General features: G+C 36.2%; 1 protein-coding gene across 1 annotated transcript; it reads right to left on the reverse strand.

Annotated features, from left to right (window-relative positions):
* Window positions 1–16079: 16079 nt before the first annotated feature.
* On the reverse strand, window positions 16080–17945 carry cbln2a (cerebellin 2a precursor). Its single transcript, XM_056267527.1, has 3 exons — window positions 17576–17945; window positions 17287–17406; window positions 16080–16480 (listed from the first exon to the last, which is right to left on the reverse strand). The coding sequence occupies exons 1-3, from the start codon at window positions 17861–17863 to the stop codon at window positions 16283–16285; spliced, it is 606 nt and encodes a 201-aa protein (XP_056123502.1). The 5' UTR covers window positions 17864–17945; the 3' UTR covers window positions 16080–16282.
* Between the last annotated feature and the right edge of the window lie 78 nt (window positions 17946–18023).

Genomic DNA, 18023 nt, shown 5'->3' on the forward strand with positions numbered 1-18023 from the left:
GTCTTTGATTCATAGATTTTTATTGTTTAATTGATCATTATCCTTAAAGTTTGTGTGACATGCCATTTGGCTTATTTGGTCCACTAGAACAGAATTAAATGTGTGTGGGTTCAGATTGATGCTCAGTTGTGCTCCTTTGAGATGCTGCAGTGCTGTTATTTTACTGTTTTTGTGTGTGAATTAATGGTCTTTTGTAAAAGTGGGCAGCGTGTGGGCTTTAATATTGGTTGCCAAATAGGCTTTGCAATGTTTTCTCCATCCAGCACATTTAAAGAATTTCTTACCCTTTTCTTTCTTCATTTATATTATTACCAAGCAATTTGAGCCAGGATAATTCAACTTTATATGTGTTTGTTTGTAACTGCTGAGTAAGTGAAAGACCTCACAGGGCCAACAACTCCCTTTTGGCTGAATCAAAACTTGCTTTTCGCAAAAATATATGTTGAACGCAGAGAAGCAGTTCTCTTCAGACTCCAGAGACAATTTTTTAAGTAAAATGATTTTCATTTTTTTTTTACCTGCTCAGAGTAATGAAAAAGTTTAATTTGATGCCGCCATAGTATACTCACAGTGTCTGTCCGTCACCATATGGTGTAATGTAGAAGAGCAAAGCAATGTTTTGCTAATGCCAGCTTTTCTTGTAAACCGTAAGACAGCTGTTAACTTTAAGTTTTGATAGTACATTTCACTGCCTTTAAAAGACCTGTGGTGGACGAAGAAAATCTTACTCCTGAAAAAGTATTTAGTACTTCTATTTAACTTTACTTGAGTAACAGTACAAAAGTACTTCGTTTTTAGTGTACTTTAGTGTTAAAAGTAAAAAGTACTGATTGATGAATGTTTACTTATTGCGATTTTATAAACTCCATCCTACTACTCAGATTATGTGGGGTGGGGTAGGGGCTGTTCTGGCTTATTTGGTTGCCCTATATAGGCGAAATCAGCCATCACCCCAAACTCTCCACCCAAAAAGATGCAATAACATTGCATTGACATGCTTTTATTGTAGAACTACATACAACAACAACAAAAAACGCACCAAATAGAATAATTTAGTAAATATCTATTTACAACTCAACTCTAATAACTATTAAATAATAAAAGATAGAGAATTGACTAAAATCAGCTTGCTTCCATTTAGTGGGATTACACTTCACCTGAATTTAAAATGTAGCACTTCTGGTCTTCATTGATGCAAAGTCTGTATGAGACTAGAAGGGAGGTGTTGCACAAGGAACTGTATTGAAAATGTATTTTAATGAGTGGGGCAGTAATGACAAATGTCGAGAGCACATCACAGGTGGATTTCCTCATCTCGCACAAAACTGGACACTCTGCTCTCAAATATTAGACTAATCAGATACAAATATGCAGAATACTTCCACGATTGTCCATTGAAATAGTGTACCTTTAAATCGTAAAAAAAAAAAAAAATTGTAGGATCCATCTTTGTAAGTCGTGACCTAATTAATTTATAATTAATTTATTAAATTATAATTTTTATTTAGGCCTACAATAATAAATCCCAAAATTCTGCATTAGTAACTTACTTTTTGCGCCATCAGTTGGGAATGCACTCAAGCTCTGAGGATCTCCCCTTGGCTCATGTTCAGACAGACTTGTGAATTGTGAACTGGTGACTCGCTCTGACCAGATCACTGTATTTGAATCAAAGTTAGGTGTGTTTGACTGAAAGCGGTGATGCGCAGACCGATCGGTGTATGACATCAAAGTACGTGAGCGATTCCAAAGCATATGGAGCTTCTGCTCTCTAATCGCTCTTGCGGTACTTTGATGTCGAGAACGAATGCAAATGGCAAGCAAGTTGACACGTTTTTTATAAAATGTAGTGGAGTAAATGTACGGTATTATGCTTTGGGATGTAGTGCAGTTAAAGCAAAAGTGCAGATAGGCCTACTTGAAAAAAATGACTTAAGTAGGCCTTCGGTAACAAAGTAAAATATGTCCACTATTCATTTAATGAAGGCCAACATCTGCCCTGGTGGATTGGTGCTCAGGCGGTGTGATATTTACATGCCCTGGACTTCAGAAAGCATAAGACCCTTAGTTAGTTTCCCTGTAAGATCTTCTAAACAAGAAAGACATGAATCATTCAATACTATCTTAACCAGCATCCTTGCATATTGCTTCAACCCAACCAACTGTCATCCATTGTCAGTAAGGATTCACTTAGAAAGCTGCAGAAGTATTTTTATCTCATTTTATCATGTTGGCTATTATGTTGTCAATGCATGATTTGTCAATCCCCTACATCACTGTGACCCTATAGTAATCCATTCTGTTAAGGCTCTGGAGGACGCTTTATTACAGGTGGTGAAGGATTTCTGGCTCTGTTTATTACTCCCTCCCTTCTGTTTTAATTGGTTTCTTTGGAATTTCACATCAGACTCCTCTGAGAGCTTTCTTCACTCCACTTACCGGTGCAAATACCTTCTATGTTTTAATCAAAATTACCACTTTGGATATGTTTGTCTATTGAGTCTGAGGTAACTCGGGGGGTTTTGACAGAAGATACACTGCATACACTTGTCATTCACATAATGCATCAAACCACTATATTTAAAAGTACAAATATATAAAATAATTAATTGAGAGACAACACAAAATTCTCATATTTAATCATTTAGTCAAATTGGGTTAGCTATATACTCGAAATAGATGCATTTAATGCATTGCCACTATTTCATTGTTCCTGTACTCTTATTAATAACTTCAGTTTGACAATGAGTACAGCTTCTGGATGTTTTTGTAGTACTCCACCACTCGCATTTCAACCTTTGACTGTTGTGCATGAAAAGCCCTGCTGACATGCATCCACCATCATTCTTCTTTCAAAGTCACAATTCTTGCGCATTCATCCTTGAATTTCAAATATAATTATCAGTTTTCTCTCTACCTGCTGTAAATAATGTGGTCGGGTACACGTATCCCGTTATTGACAATATCATCTGTTCCACAGTCTGTTTTGTTTGTTTCATTTAATGGCAATGGCACATGATAAGACTGAATGCTTCTTCGGTTCACTGCTGATTTGCTCAATATAGGGTATATTTGTTAACTTCAAATGTTACATTAGAGATTAAACACTAAATTAGGTTTTATTCTGTCTTCACTGGAAAACTCGTGTGAGTTTGACTGGCAAGGCCAAGTGCCTTTTGAAATATATTTGAATATTTCACAGAGGAGCAAAATGTCACAGATGAAACAATCCAATCACATTTCCATAGCCCGTTTCTCTCCTGGCTTGATGATGAGGAAACGTTATCTGAGTTGGACCGACACCTACGAATGTTGTTTCAGAATAAATATTGTAGACCACCTGTTATGTATTCATTTGAACCAATGCGGTACCTTCAGCCTCAGCCTCGGTTGAAAAACAACTATAGTCCATTCATGATTTTGTATTTCCTTTAAATAAAGTTTTTTAGATCAGTAACAGAAGAACTGCTCTTTAACATTTGCTTCTTGAATTATTTTTATTTATCAGATATATGTACATCATATCTGCATTATTGTAATGCTCAACATCTCAGATTCAGTCTCTTTAAGTGCATAAAGAGCAGCAAAAATTGAGCCTGTAGAAAATCACAAAGGCATACGCAGCCTTACAGTGGATCTACTAGAGACCTGCAAAGTTGAGCTTTTTGTCACATTGACGCTGTCTTTATCTGTGAGCCATGCCATCTGTCAGAAACCCCAGAAGACCTCTTTCTGAGCACACCATGTGTCTCCACATAAAAGGGTGGCTTAAACAAACAGTACTGCGCGGCACCATACCTCACTCGCTTGAAGATTCATTATTCTATGAGATTACCCTAAGGGCATTTCCAGATGTGGCTTTATATAACCCAGAATTCACCTGTTGTTCTCAGTAGTATACAGATATGACACTTTAAATCATTAGCATCAAATTAAGTTAAGCTTAAGATAAAATGTGGAAAGATCAGATGGGCTGCAAAGTTTCATGGTTTTCCAGCTGTGTTTTGGTTTCAGGTGAGCTGTTTTAGTAGCATATTGGTGGGATAGCGTGCAATCGTGTCCCATGAGGATTCTTGCTCAGTTTGATAGCATCTACAACACTCTGGTTTGCTTGTTGCTAATTTTCTCATCATTTCAACACTAAATGATCATGATCACATTAAAAACTATGCCTTATCTGATTAAACATACTGATTACAGGAAAATTCTCACTAGTAAACCTTTTTTCGCAAATGGAGATTCACTTTTCACAATTGTGCATCAGCTAAGTATAATATATATATATATATATATATATATATACACTCACCGGCCACTTTATTAGGTACACCTGTCCAACTGCTCGTTAACACTTAATTTCTAAGCAGCCAATCACATGGCGGCAACTCAGTGCATTTAGGCATGTAGACATGGTCAAGACAATCTCCTGCAGTTCAAACCGAGCATCAGTATGGGGAAGAAAGGTGATTTGAGTGACTTTGAACGTGGCATGATTGTTGGTGCCAGAAGGGCTGGTCTGAGTATTTCAGAAACTGCTAATCTACTGGGATTTTCACGCACAACCATCTCTAGGGTTTACAGAGAATGGTCCGAAAAAGAAAAAACATCCAGTGAGCGGCAGTTCTGTGGGCGGAAATGCCTTGTTGATGCCAGAGGTCAGAGGAGAATGGCCAGACTGGTTCGAGCTGATAGAAGGGCAACAGTGACTGAAATAACCACTCGTTACAACCGAGGTATGCAGCAAAGCATTTGTGAAGCCACAACACGCACAACCTTGAGGCGGATGGGCTACAACAGCAGAAGACTCCACCGGGTACCACTCATCTCCACTACAAATAGGAAAAAGAGGCTACAATTTGCAAGAGCTCACCAAAATTGAACAGTTGAAGACTGGAAAAATGTTGCCTGGTCTGATGAGTCTCGATTTCTGTTGAGACATTCAGATGTTAGAGTCAGAATTTGGCGTAAACAGAATGAGAACATGGAACCATCATGCCTTGTTACCACTGTGCAGGCTGGTGGTGGTGGTGTAATGGTGTGGGGGATGTTTTCCTGGCACACTTTAGGCCCCTTAGTGCCAATTGGGCATCGTTTAAATGCCACGGCCTACCTGAGCATTGTTTCTGACCATGTCCATCCCTTTATGGCCACCATGTACCCATCCTCTGATGGCTACTTCCACCATGTCACAAAGCTCTAATCATTTCAAATTGGTTTCTTGAACATGACAATGAGTTCACTGTACTAAAATGGCCTCCACAGTCACCAGATCTCAACCCAATAGAGCATCTTTGGGATGTGGTGGAACGGGAGATTCGGATCATGGATGTGCAGCCGACAAATCTGCGGCAACTGTGTGATGCCATCATGTCAATATGGACCAAACTCCCTGAGGAATGCTTCCAGCACCTTGTTGAATCTATGCCACGAAGAATTGAGGCAGTTCTGAAGGCAAAAGGGGGTCCAACCCGTTACTAGCATGGGGTACCTAATAAAGTGGCCGGTGAGTGTATATATATATATAATTTATTTAGGTCCATAAAAATGGACTGATCTTTTAATAACTGATATTTTTTATTACTTAGGGTGGATGTTTGTTTTCTCCTTTTCGTTTTTTGTAGAGAAACCAGATTAAAACAACAAATCCTGAATCCGTGTATATCATGAAAAATCTATAGCAACAAACAATATATATTTCTTTTTTAAAATTTCAAACTCCTGAAAGCCCTCATTTTCATTCTTTTGATTTCTTTCTCTTTTTTAAATACATGCCTGCTTATTTAACAGAGAGTTGCTTGGTTTAAATATTTCATAATCTGCAACTGCAACCCTTCTCTGAATTATTAGCGGAGCAGGTTGCTTGTGATTTTGATGAAATAAGTAAGTGCACCATCCATAAAGCACTACACATTAAACAAATTGCTGGTGCAGCAGCCTCTTTGGGATCAACTTGGATGTGATCTCTCAATAAATAAAATATAAATGTGTAATCTCTCAGGAAACAAAATACTTAAATCTCAATCAGATATGTCAAATATCAAGCTAAATATGCATGTTAGTGCTAATTAATAAAGGCACACTGTAAAAAAAAATCCTGTTGTTTTTACGGAAAAAAAACTGGCAGCTGTCAAAAATACGGTATCAACGTTTTTGGTTTTACAGACTTAGCTTAAAATTTACAGTAATAAACCGTAATTCATTATCTGATATAATGACAATTTACCAACCTATTGAAGTATTAATATCTGTTTTGTACCATTGTAATACACTGACAACCACCAATCATCACAGCAGTGATGAGTCACATGATCAATTAAAGCTCATCACAAGCAGTCTTCCACAAAAAAAGTTAATACTATTATATTGAAGCTGCACAGTGTTATTCGCACAAACATTAAACACCATCATGGTAACACACATGACATTTTAAAAATGCAATAAACATTAATTTAACAACATTAAATGTAACATAAAACCCTAATGTACGTAACTGATTAGAAAAGAACTAAGAAAACTAAGAAGAAACATTGTTATTTCAACAAAAATAAATCAAATGTGAAGTGTCATGCAGGGAATTGTGGGAATGTCAATTTATGGTTTTTCACTGTAAATTATACAATGAGTTGTTCTTTTCACTTTCAAAAACTGTAAATTTAACGGTATTTTACAGTAAAATTACATTAAATGTACCGTTAGATCTATCACAGTTATTTACCGTATATAGTAAGGAAACTTTCTGTTAACCAATTAGCATTTTTACAGTATTTTACCGTTAAAATCACGATCATTTTTTACAGTACAGTGGTGTGTGATTAAACGAAGAGGTCTGAAATGATCAATAATGACAAAGTTGTGAAAGCATCCTTCTTTAAAAAGACATTCATTTGGTGCTGCCACTTTTGCAGGTGTTTGAGATTCACACTTCTCGGCAAGAATAAATGTGTGGTTTCATTAATTTAATGTATCCCCTGAGGTCTCACCCACATAGGAGATCCTTCCTTAAAGGAGAACTCCGGCGCAAAATGAACCTTTGGTCTAATTACACATTGTTACCTAGTCAACCGTTATCTGAGATTTGTTTTCATGATTATCGAATGTAAATAGTTTTATCTCTAAAAAAAGTTTAGCCTATAAAGCTAGTATAACGCTAGTATATTGGGCATAGTGTAATGACAAATAAAAATCGCTTGTTAATACCACTAACAAGGCTGAAAATAGCCCCACACAAACACGGTAGGATAATGAGGGTCCCTACCTTCAAACCGAAGCATTGAGAACTTTGTCAGTGTCCAGACAGTTTAATAAGAAGATATTTTAAACATACAGTCAACTTCGCGTATACAGGCACAAGCCATCTTTGAAATACAGTCTTTACCAGTCGATCTACGAACGCCGATCCAAGTGCGCTGGTGAGATGTGAACGAGCTATAAGTTGTGATAAGGTGAGCGCGAACAGCAGGCTTGGATCGGCGTTCGTAGATCGACTGGTAAAGACTGTATTTCAAAGATGGCTTCTGCCTGTATACGCGAAGTTGACTGTATGTTTAAAATATCTTCTTATTAAACTGTCTGGACACTGACAAAGTTCTCAATGCTTCGGTTTGAAGGTAGGGACCCTCATTATGCTACCGTGTTAGTGTGGGGCTATTTTGAGCCTTGTTAGTGGTATTAACAAGCGATTTTTATTTGTCATTACACTATGCCCAATATACTAGCGTTATACTAGCTTTATAGGCTAAACTGTTTGTAGAGATAAAACTATTTACATTCGATAATCATGAAAACAAATCTCAGATAACGGTTGACTAGGTAACAATGTGTAATTAGACCAAAGGTTCATTTTGCGCCGGAGTTCTCCTTTAAGTCTGGCCTAAATTATGCCAGAATTAAAGTAGAGGTTATCGTAATTCAAAAGACACATTAACGCACTATTAATATAAGCTGCAATTTTGTTTTTATCTAACACAATAATATAGCATTACAAAACAACTTAGCTGTTTAAAACAATCCAGTGATGGTGACTTAACAATATTGTCAATAGTTTCTTTGTTTTAGAGTGAACTAACAATTAACAACAATTGAAAGCATTTATTAGTCAATAAATATCTTTGGCCATTTATATATAACTAAGGTTAAAATATACAACTTGTAAAATGTTTAGTATATGAAGAAATTAACATTAAAGTCACCATGAAATTAAAATTAGATTATTCTAATTTTTTTATGGAATATTACAGTATTTGTTGTTAAATTAATTAAATTAAATGATTTATCTGTCCACATCATTATTTAAAACATATTAATGTGCCCTCGTAATCTTATCACTAAAGTGAGCTCCTCAGCAGACTTCTACCCCAGAGTCAAAGCGGCATTACATCATGTAAGTGCAGACTCGTTGGAATACTTTGAGTGTGAGGGTGCTATTTGGGACAGGACCTAAGGCTGCATTTCTCTGCTGCCACGTCATCAAGCGCCGCTGAGGGCCGTCTCAATTTGAAGGATCCTTGGAAGGCAGCCTTAAGGCCCTGTCCCAAATAGCACCCTAAACTTTGCGGTGTTCTTTGCAAGTCCACATTTCCGTGACGTAATGCTGCTTTGACTGCGAAGCTCGCTTCAGTGCAGGCTCGACAAAAGTGCTCATCGAGGGTGCATATCGACCGCAAAGGGGGTGCTCACGAGCACCCATCTGACACCTAAAATGACGAATGGGACACCCTACAGCATTGATAGGCAACTTCGGTCCTGGAGGGCCACTTTCATGCAGAGTTTAGCTCCAACCTTAAATACACCTGAATAAGGCAATCAAGCTTTTCAGGATTACTAGATAAATACAGGCAGGTGAGTTTTTATCAGGGCTGAAGCTAAACTCTGCAGGACTGTGGCCCTCCAGGACCGAAGTTGCCTATCCCTGCCCTACAGTCTTGTGGACAGTCATTGTAAGTCCACAAGACCAAAAGTGCATAAGACAGGGTCTTAGTTTCGCGTCCTTTATTCAGCTCATTCTGAAGGATGCATCGAGTGTATCCTTCGCATCCTTCAATCACTCACAATCCTTTGCTCACATTCCAATTCATGAAAAGGTAATGGCGAAAAACGACTCGGGACTGAGTTTGTCTGAGTTCATTATAAAATGTAAGACAAAAATAAAGTTTTCGGAGATAAATGCATGTTATCTTTTGTTTTGTGACCACAGACGGTTGTCATTCACTGTATTGCATTAATAAGAAGCCAGTTATTATAAAGATTTTTAAAGTCCCCCTGTTGTTAATAATGTTATCCCTTAAAACTCATCTTTGATCACCAAAATTACATATTTAAACGTTTTCCCTGGGAAAAAAATGTCTTCATGCCTTAATTTAGCTTGAATGTATCTCTACACCCTTGCTTCATTTATACACGGATACATGAATATGCAAATGAGCCCCGCCTCCACTCACTCACACCAGCTCAGAGATCCATTTGGTCAACTTAACTGAAGTAAATGTGACACAATCATGTCACTCTTTATAACGTTGGACACATAAAGGTAATTAATATGATTAGCCCTTTGCTTGATTATCAAACAGCTAATAATGTGTAGGTATAATGTTACACAAACCATGTTCCCGTTTGCCATCTCAGTCTGCCTTCTAAAAATCAGAATCCTTAGAAATGCTTTGTATAACTTAAGACCGTCAGTGGAGAAAGGCATGCAGTTCACCATAACATGATCGTAATATACATCATATACACAATTCACCTTTTATATTGATATATATTATGAATTTTCACATGGTTTGTCTTAAAGCATATTAAAAACACCACATAGATGAACAACATTGAAAACCATTTAAGCCATTTAAATCAGATATACGTCACAGGGGAAGAAAAGACTATCACAACTTCTTTTGTAGCTAAACACACTCAAAGCATGCATGCCTATTGTTCATGTGAATATGTTAATTATGGATAATGTAGTCAGTGACCGGCTGACTGTACATTAGCTCGCTAATATAAAAATATACTTAACGAATACTAATACATGTACATGAAATATTGATTTGAGTTTAAATTATTTGATCATTTTATATCCGTATAAAAATAGTCCATTATGAACATTGCAACAATATTACAGTAGGCTATATTAATACTGTAATACTACTTAATATAAGTATTAATAGTAGTGTAGTATTACAGTATATACTGTAATACTACTACAGTATTAATACTTATATTAAAATGTCCTTTAAGATAATTTTCTTTACAATAAACAACTGAGATGCATGAAAGAGATCCGCGTTTAAAGGAAGCGTGAATCTGCAGTGTGATATGAGATGTGAAAATAGTGCCGGTGTCAGTTATCCAGATGAGCAGATTGATACAGTTTTGCTGGATGATGCTGGATATTAGAACATTTCCGATCGCTGAATGATGTAATCAGTGTTTTTAAGAGAGTAATACTAATATTAACATATTCAACCTTAATGTTACCCAATACAAAAATCAATGAGCTAAACTGAAACTATGAGATTGTTCAAGCATCATCAGCACACCATGTGCTCATCATTGTGACAATAACTAGAAGTGAGGAGTGCGCTCTTCTCTCAGGCTCACTGACTTAATGAGAAGTAAGTAAAGGGTACATAACAGGAACCAGCAGATGCCCTTATTTATTATTTACATACAGCCACTGACATCCTTTAGAGACAGCTTCTCAGTTGGCATCACGGTCTACAGCTTACAAGACAACCGGGAGGCTCTGAGAACAGAGGACAAATGCTCAAACTCTTGTGCTGGTGATTGTGAGATTATTAAAGATTCTCTTTAAAGCAATTTGACAAAATAACTAAATTACTGAGCCCATGTTCACTACTAGACACTCTAGACAAATTTTGTTTGTATTGTACTTGCATTCAAAACTGAAGTGCTCCTCTGAGGACTATTTAAAAAAATCTAATATTACTTATTGTTGGACATTACTCTTCTAGAATTGCTGTCCCTCGCATTTCAAACCGGAGCAAATTTATGACCAACTTTTTTCAACAGATTGGACATAAATTTTATGATAAGCCATACTCTGTTAAGCGGTCTGAAAATCACAGCAGATGGGGTATGAAAAAATGCTTTAGATGCAGAAAAGTGAATGCTGTAATGTCAATATGCTCTGGCCAAGTTTGACACCATAAACCACTGTCTGTGATGGAGCCAGCATGCAAAGTGAACTATTGCATTCAAACAACCTGTTCAGAGGCCATAAAGTGAGAATCTGGACGGGGACAAAGGATACACATTGATATATTCACACACTGTATTTTACCTAAACACTATTTAGTATTAAGGTTCTTGAGGATTTCAAAGTATTGTCTTTGTTTCTTATTATTATTAATAAATAAAAAAAGAAATACAAAATAAAGAAATATAAATTATATAAAATTTTATGATTTTAAAATCCTACATATGATGCTTATTTATTGACAAATTATATATACATTATTTTATGTATATATTAAACTATTAAAAATATATACATTTAATTCATTAAATATAATATAAACAAATAAAATATAATTAATTTTTCCTTAAAGATATTTAATCATTGGCATTTGCATTGTACAATTAATTACATATGTAAATAAATATATATATACACAAATTGTATATACATGTGTCTGTATATATATGTGTGTTTGTGTGTGTGTGTGTGTGTGTGCGTGCATGCGTCTGTGTGTGTGTAGCATTGTTTAATTTTTAACTTTAAATAAATGTATATTTAAAAATACATACATATATGGATATATATGTATATTTTTTTTTTACAAAAAAGTATAAATAAGTAAATGATTACAACATAATATGTAAAAACACTGTTATATGAAACACCAGTACTGTACAGCAGCTTATTCAGCGGGTTAATGCAATGTTAGGGTGTAATGAAGATTGATGGTAGTGTTCCAGGTGTAATGGAGGCACAGAGGAGCCTAACACCTAATTATGTTTTAATTACTACAACTGTAATCATCGTGCCATCAGCACAATATCTGCCTCTTACAAGCAGAGATGCATGCTTTTCATTTTGTCATCATCTTTACAGTAAAATCATTCTGATTCAAAGACAATATCTAGTGTCTCAAACTATGTTGTTCCATTCCAATTGTCTAGCATCTTGCTTGGGCTATACGTGCTCCAGCACAGGCTGAGAGTTGATATCCAGATATCCTGATATATGAATGCCCGGTGGAGATGGCCGTGTGTTCATCTGGAGACGCTTCTGTCCCTCATGCCTGTAAAGGCCAGCTTGGCGTGAGTCTGCAGTGCTCGGGCTGATTATGGAGCTGCGTATGCCATGTGTCAGTGGGTCACAGATTGGACCGATGCTTTGCCACTCGGGCTCTCCCAGCATGCATCCCACAAGGGGTACGGACATCAAAAGGCCCCGTGTTGCACTCATGCTGGAAAGATGAGGAGGCTGTGCCTTTACCATCTGATCGGGGACAGAGGACACTAACACACATTACAGCCCAAAGATAGATGCAGCGACATGAAATATGCTCCTGTTGATGGCGAGAGAGAGGGACAAAGAGAGAGCTTGAAAATTTATTTGCATTTGCTTGGTAGGTCATTTAGGATTTCTCACCCTAGACAAGAGAGGTAACACGTTTAACTCAGTGGGGTGTTAAGCGTTGAATCTGGTCAATAAATCATTGCAGTGCAAAAATACACAGCAATTTTCTTCATAGGACAACGACTCTTCAATGCATAATGCTTGCTGCCAAAAGTCTGAAGCAATCTAGGATGATCCCACGCATGCATTTTGTTATTAAAGCTATTTTTGTATTGGAGAAATTAAGTAAAAAAAACATTTGCCAGATCCCATCTTATTATCCCATCTAGGTTATTCCCTTGGTTTGTGGCCTTTAAAGTGTAAAGTTACAGAACTCCCTGCTCTGCTGGGTTCTGGTCTGTCACTAAACCATCTGATCAAATCTATTTCAGTAGATCAATGCAAACACACAATCAGACAACATTCATTTGGGCAGCTACACTACTAGGTCAGTAAGATTTTTCTTTAAATAAATAATACTTTTATTCATCAAGGATGCATTAAATTGGTCAAAAAGTGACAGTGAAGACATTTATAATGTAAAAACTTTTGAAAATCTTTTGAACTTTCAATTTATCAAAGAAGACTGGGAAAAAAAAATGCATCACTGTGTTTCCACAAAAATATTAAGCGACACAACTGTTGATAATAAAAAAAAAAAATGTTTCTTGAGCACCAAATCAGCATTCTATAATGATTTCTGAAGTATCATGTGACACTGAAGACTGGAGTAATGATACTGAAAAATCAGCTTTGCCATCACAGGAATAGATTACATTTTAAAATAGAAAACAGTTCTTTTAACATGTAAATTTGTATTTTTTTTTTTTTAAATAAATGCAGTCTTGGCGAGCATAAGAGACTTCTTTCAAATACATTGACAAATCGTGGACTCCAAGCGTTAGTGTATGTAGACGGTTCTACGGTCAAAAGTTTGGACTGAATTTCTATTTTGCATTCTTATAAATTGTATTTCAAGCTTAAAGCTTAAATGCTTAAGATTGGTTTTGTCTTTACAAAGCTAACAGAACAAATCAATAAATAAAATGGAGTTGGAGCAGATGATGGAGCAACAGCCAACAAGTGTCCAGCTTACCAGGCCAAATGCTGCTTAACACACATCCCAGGATGCACCTCAGGGAGTTGGTTGAGAGAAGCCCAGATTTGTAATCTAGACAAAGGGTAGCTACTTTAGAAACTAAAATAGTTTTGATTTATTGAGCATTTTTAAGTCACTGGAGATTTCTTATCCTTCCATTAGTTTAATTTCTTAGCTCTGGTTCACATAATTGGGCATAGGTCTAGTATGATATTGATAGCATAAACAATTAAATGATAGACGAAGTATTCTTCAGCACCCAGTAGTACAAGCCAATTCGTAAAGCATTCACTATGTCTATGAAATCATGATATTTTATTCAACATAATTATTACAGTAATTAAATCAAGACTATTGGGGGTGAGACATATATATATATATATACTACCGTTCAAAAGTTTGGGGTCAGTGAGAATTTTATTTTTATTTTTTGGAGGAAAGAAATCAATACTTTTATTTATCAAGGAATAATTAATTTGATCGAAAGTGACAGTAAAGACATTTATAATGTTACAAAAGTCTTTTGAACTTCCTATTCATCAAAGAATCCTAAAAAAAAAACTAAAAAAAAACTGTACAACTGTTTCAACATTGATAATAATAATAAATGTTTCTTGAGCATCAAATCCTCATATTATACTGATTTGTGAAGGATCATTTGACACTGAAGACACTGACACTGGTGATGCTGAAAATTCAGCTTTGATCACAGGAATAAATTACACTTTACTATATATTCACACAGAAAACAGCTGATTTACACTGGAATAATATTTAATACTATAACTGATTTTTGTTGTATTTTTAATCAAATAAGCGCAGCCATGGTTAGCAGAAGAGAATTATTTTAAAAGTATTTAAAATCGTTCCGACCCCAAACTTTTGAACGGTAGTGTATTAAGAATTCAGTATGTTTTAGAAACAAGATTTATGTTCTTAAAGGACAAATGACAGAATTATGCATGAAAACATTTTCTGCATTTTGTCCCCCAAAACCAAAGTCATGTTAGTGACCTAGCAGCGACATGTGCTGTTGAGTCATGCTTTCATTCTTAATCATCTTTATGAAAAGGAAAGGTCAGAAAGAGACATTAGACAGCTTTTAGCCTTTGGGCAATGCCTTTTACTTCTAAGCCAAATCAAACGACAGTTCCAAGACAGACAAGAGAGATAAATTGTTTTTTCTTACTTACTTTTTAAAGGTTCACGGGCTGATCATGAGGTCAAACAGAAAATAAAATGTTTAATTATTATCTAACATAACCACTCGTTACCCCCTGAAACATTTCACACATGTGACGGTCTTGATCAGTGAAAATATGTGCAAGTGTCTTTTTAAGCTCTACTCTTGGAAGGAATATTTCACTGTTTAACACTTAACGCCCACATCATTCTCATACCTCATCACATTTGCATTTCACCTCCAAAAATTGCTGTCTTCACAGATTTTAATTGTGCCCTTGGTAATAAATTACCTAATTTCCATCCCATTTCCCAGCCATGCTTTGAAATATATATAAAGCTATAAATGTTAAATCTTTAAAGTTCACTGTTGCGTAAGACAGAATCTTGAAACACATGCCACTGCCCTGCCCTCAATGAAGAGACAACAAATCTGCATGGTGTCTATATCTTTCTAGTTTGTGCACATATTGATCTCCGTAGGTGGGTGTTGCTTTCATCCTTCCTAAAACTGCCCCGTTGATAGACTTAATCAGATATGTTTTAAGATTTTTATAAATATGTTTACACTCTTGGTACAAAATTACTCATAAATGCAACTTTTAAGATTATAAAATCAACACGTGAATCTGTAGATCTAGTCTACCTGGTAGCCATTGAAGGTATACGCTGTTCTCAAATGGTGACGTACTGTTTGTATTCAAAACAAATGTAACTGATAAATGTTGCACTGCGTGTTTCTAAGTAATAATTAAATAAATCATTCATATGTGTACTGGACAAGATTGCAGTTTTTGACGGACAGCTGTTTTCAGCACCACGGACAGCGTTGATTTCTTCTTTCCTCCACTCTCTCTTAAATGACTTTATTGCCTTTTTGCAAAATAAAACTTTCAAGTCCTAAATTAGTTTTTAAATACATTCCTTCTGTTTATGATATGGTATATATACATTCAAGTAATATAAAATGCAAGATATCGTTGCTTATCTATGCATTAAGCCGAACAACAACGATTAAAGAGAAATAGCTGTTTTTGTACTTACTTCGTTCATATTGAACATCAAATTTATAAGGGCTATACACAAAAATACAATGACGAGCACATTACAAAACACAATTCGTGCAAAATATGCTCTTGAATGCAAAAATGTCATTGACAATAACATACCGCTCTTTTCCAAAGCAATACGCAGACATCAATTGGTCCAAATACTGTCACTATCCTACTTGCTTTTAAATCTCACAAATAGTTAAACACACACACATACATACAAACTCATTACATTTCTTCAGATCCTAACAATAAATAAAATAAACTAGAATGCATTCCATGTTCTCTCTGCTACCTTTATTTTTGAAAGCAGATATGGAAATGTCCCTTGGTCTTCAGTCTGGGCCATTTAAAGTGGGCTATATTCAATCAGAGAGGGAAAACAAGGAAGCCAGAGAATGTGGAGTACTTCCACCCGCCCATGAGGTTCCCTCTCTCTAGTTTGAGATAGAGTCTGTCTTCACGCTCCAGGTGAAGAAGAACACTGTTACTCGCTGCCTCCCGGGTCACGTCTTGATCACCGGCAAACGCAGATATTATTGGGTATTCATTATGCATCAGATTGACCTAATGGCATGGAAACACAAGATGTGATCAGATGCATTACAACAAGCCAGATTAACCTTTACTTCATAGAACGAAACTGCATATGGTATATATAAAGCCATCATTTAAATTTCACTTGTAACTGTTCATTAATAGATAGTCCTTATTCCAGTAGTGGCTAGTCTCAGTTTAATAAGCCACTAGTATTGTTCATTACATTCATACATTTGTTTCCTTTGCTACTAGTCACTATTCCAACAGTGAAAACAAACTATTCTGTTTTACTGGTATGAAGTTACAAATTGAAATATTACCTTTAGACTAATAATGACTTCCAAATGTTGCTGATACTTATTCCAATTTTACTATTTCTTAGTTACTAACTAACATTTATTCCAGCTTTGCAAGTGGTTATTTAATACAGTACTACAGTAGCCTACATATTTATGTATATCAGTATCTATCCTTAATGGTACTAGTAACATTTTCTTATCTTATTTGTTTCCATTATTTTGTCATATGAAATGACTAGTCAGAATGATACAGTTCAATTAAAATATTTCTAGTAAGATAAGTGTTAGCCTACTATTGGAATACAGAAGTGTCTAATAAATAATATTCAATAGGTACTAAGAAAACTGGAACACATACGGTAGTAACTATTAAATTAAAGAATGAGTAGTAGCCTAGTGTTAAATAAATGTATTAGTAAAACTGGAAACGATACCAGCAGCTATTTCAATGGCCAGAGATTAATAATTAATATAGCCTATGCAATGATAAAAAAAAGCCGATGTAAAAAGAAGCAAATGTAAACATAGACTCGCCTGGATTGTCTGTCGGTTGTAGACCTTCACAACGTGAAAGCTGAAGCTGTAAATGCCTCGACGAGGAGCTTGAAATACACTTGCCTTAAGATCGAAATGATTTCCAATGTTCACTAGTACCTGCAAAGAGGTGTGTGTTCACTTAGTTAAAATGTTTTTTTTGTTGTTGTTGTTGTTGTTGTTTTTTTTTGGGAGGGGGGGGGGGGGGGGGGGGGTTGGGGGGGGGGGGGTGGTAACTTAACTCACAGATATGCGTAAATGTAAAAAAAAAAAAAAAAAAGGGTCTGACCTGATCAAAGTAGATTGTCATGGACTTGTTGCTCATTTCTGATGGTTCGTGGTTAGTTCCTCTGACAGCAGAAAAGGCCACTTTAGCACCAGCAGCCCGGACAGATATCCCAAACGACGAGGTCACTCCTCCTTCGGCGGACGGGTTCGAGTCACACACCACTAAACATTTTCCTTCCAAAACTACCGGTTCTGTGGCATTCTGTCCGAGGGAAAACGCAACGCCGCATCCCAAAAGAAGGGTGGAAGCCAGCACGGCCAAAGAGCCCTGTTCCCTGGCTCTCAACATGACTGTGGAAGACCTCTGAGCAAAAAATACTAACGACCACTCTTAGGAGATCAGTGAAGACGACAGCAACCCTCTCTCTCTCTCTCTCTCTCTCTCTCTCTCTCTCTCTCTCTCTCTCTCTCTCTCTCTCTCTCTCTCTCTCTCTCTCTCTCTCTATCAT

The sequence above is a fragment of the Rhinichthys klamathensis genome, unplaced genomic scaffold, assembly GCF_029890125.1.
Source record: "Rhinichthys klamathensis goyatoka isolate OS25496 unplaced genomic scaffold, OSU_Roscu_1.1 h1tg000261l_1, whole genome shotgun sequence".
Taxonomy (NCBI): Eukaryota; Metazoa; Chordata; class Actinopteri; order Cypriniformes; family Leuciscidae; genus Rhinichthys; species Rhinichthys klamathensis.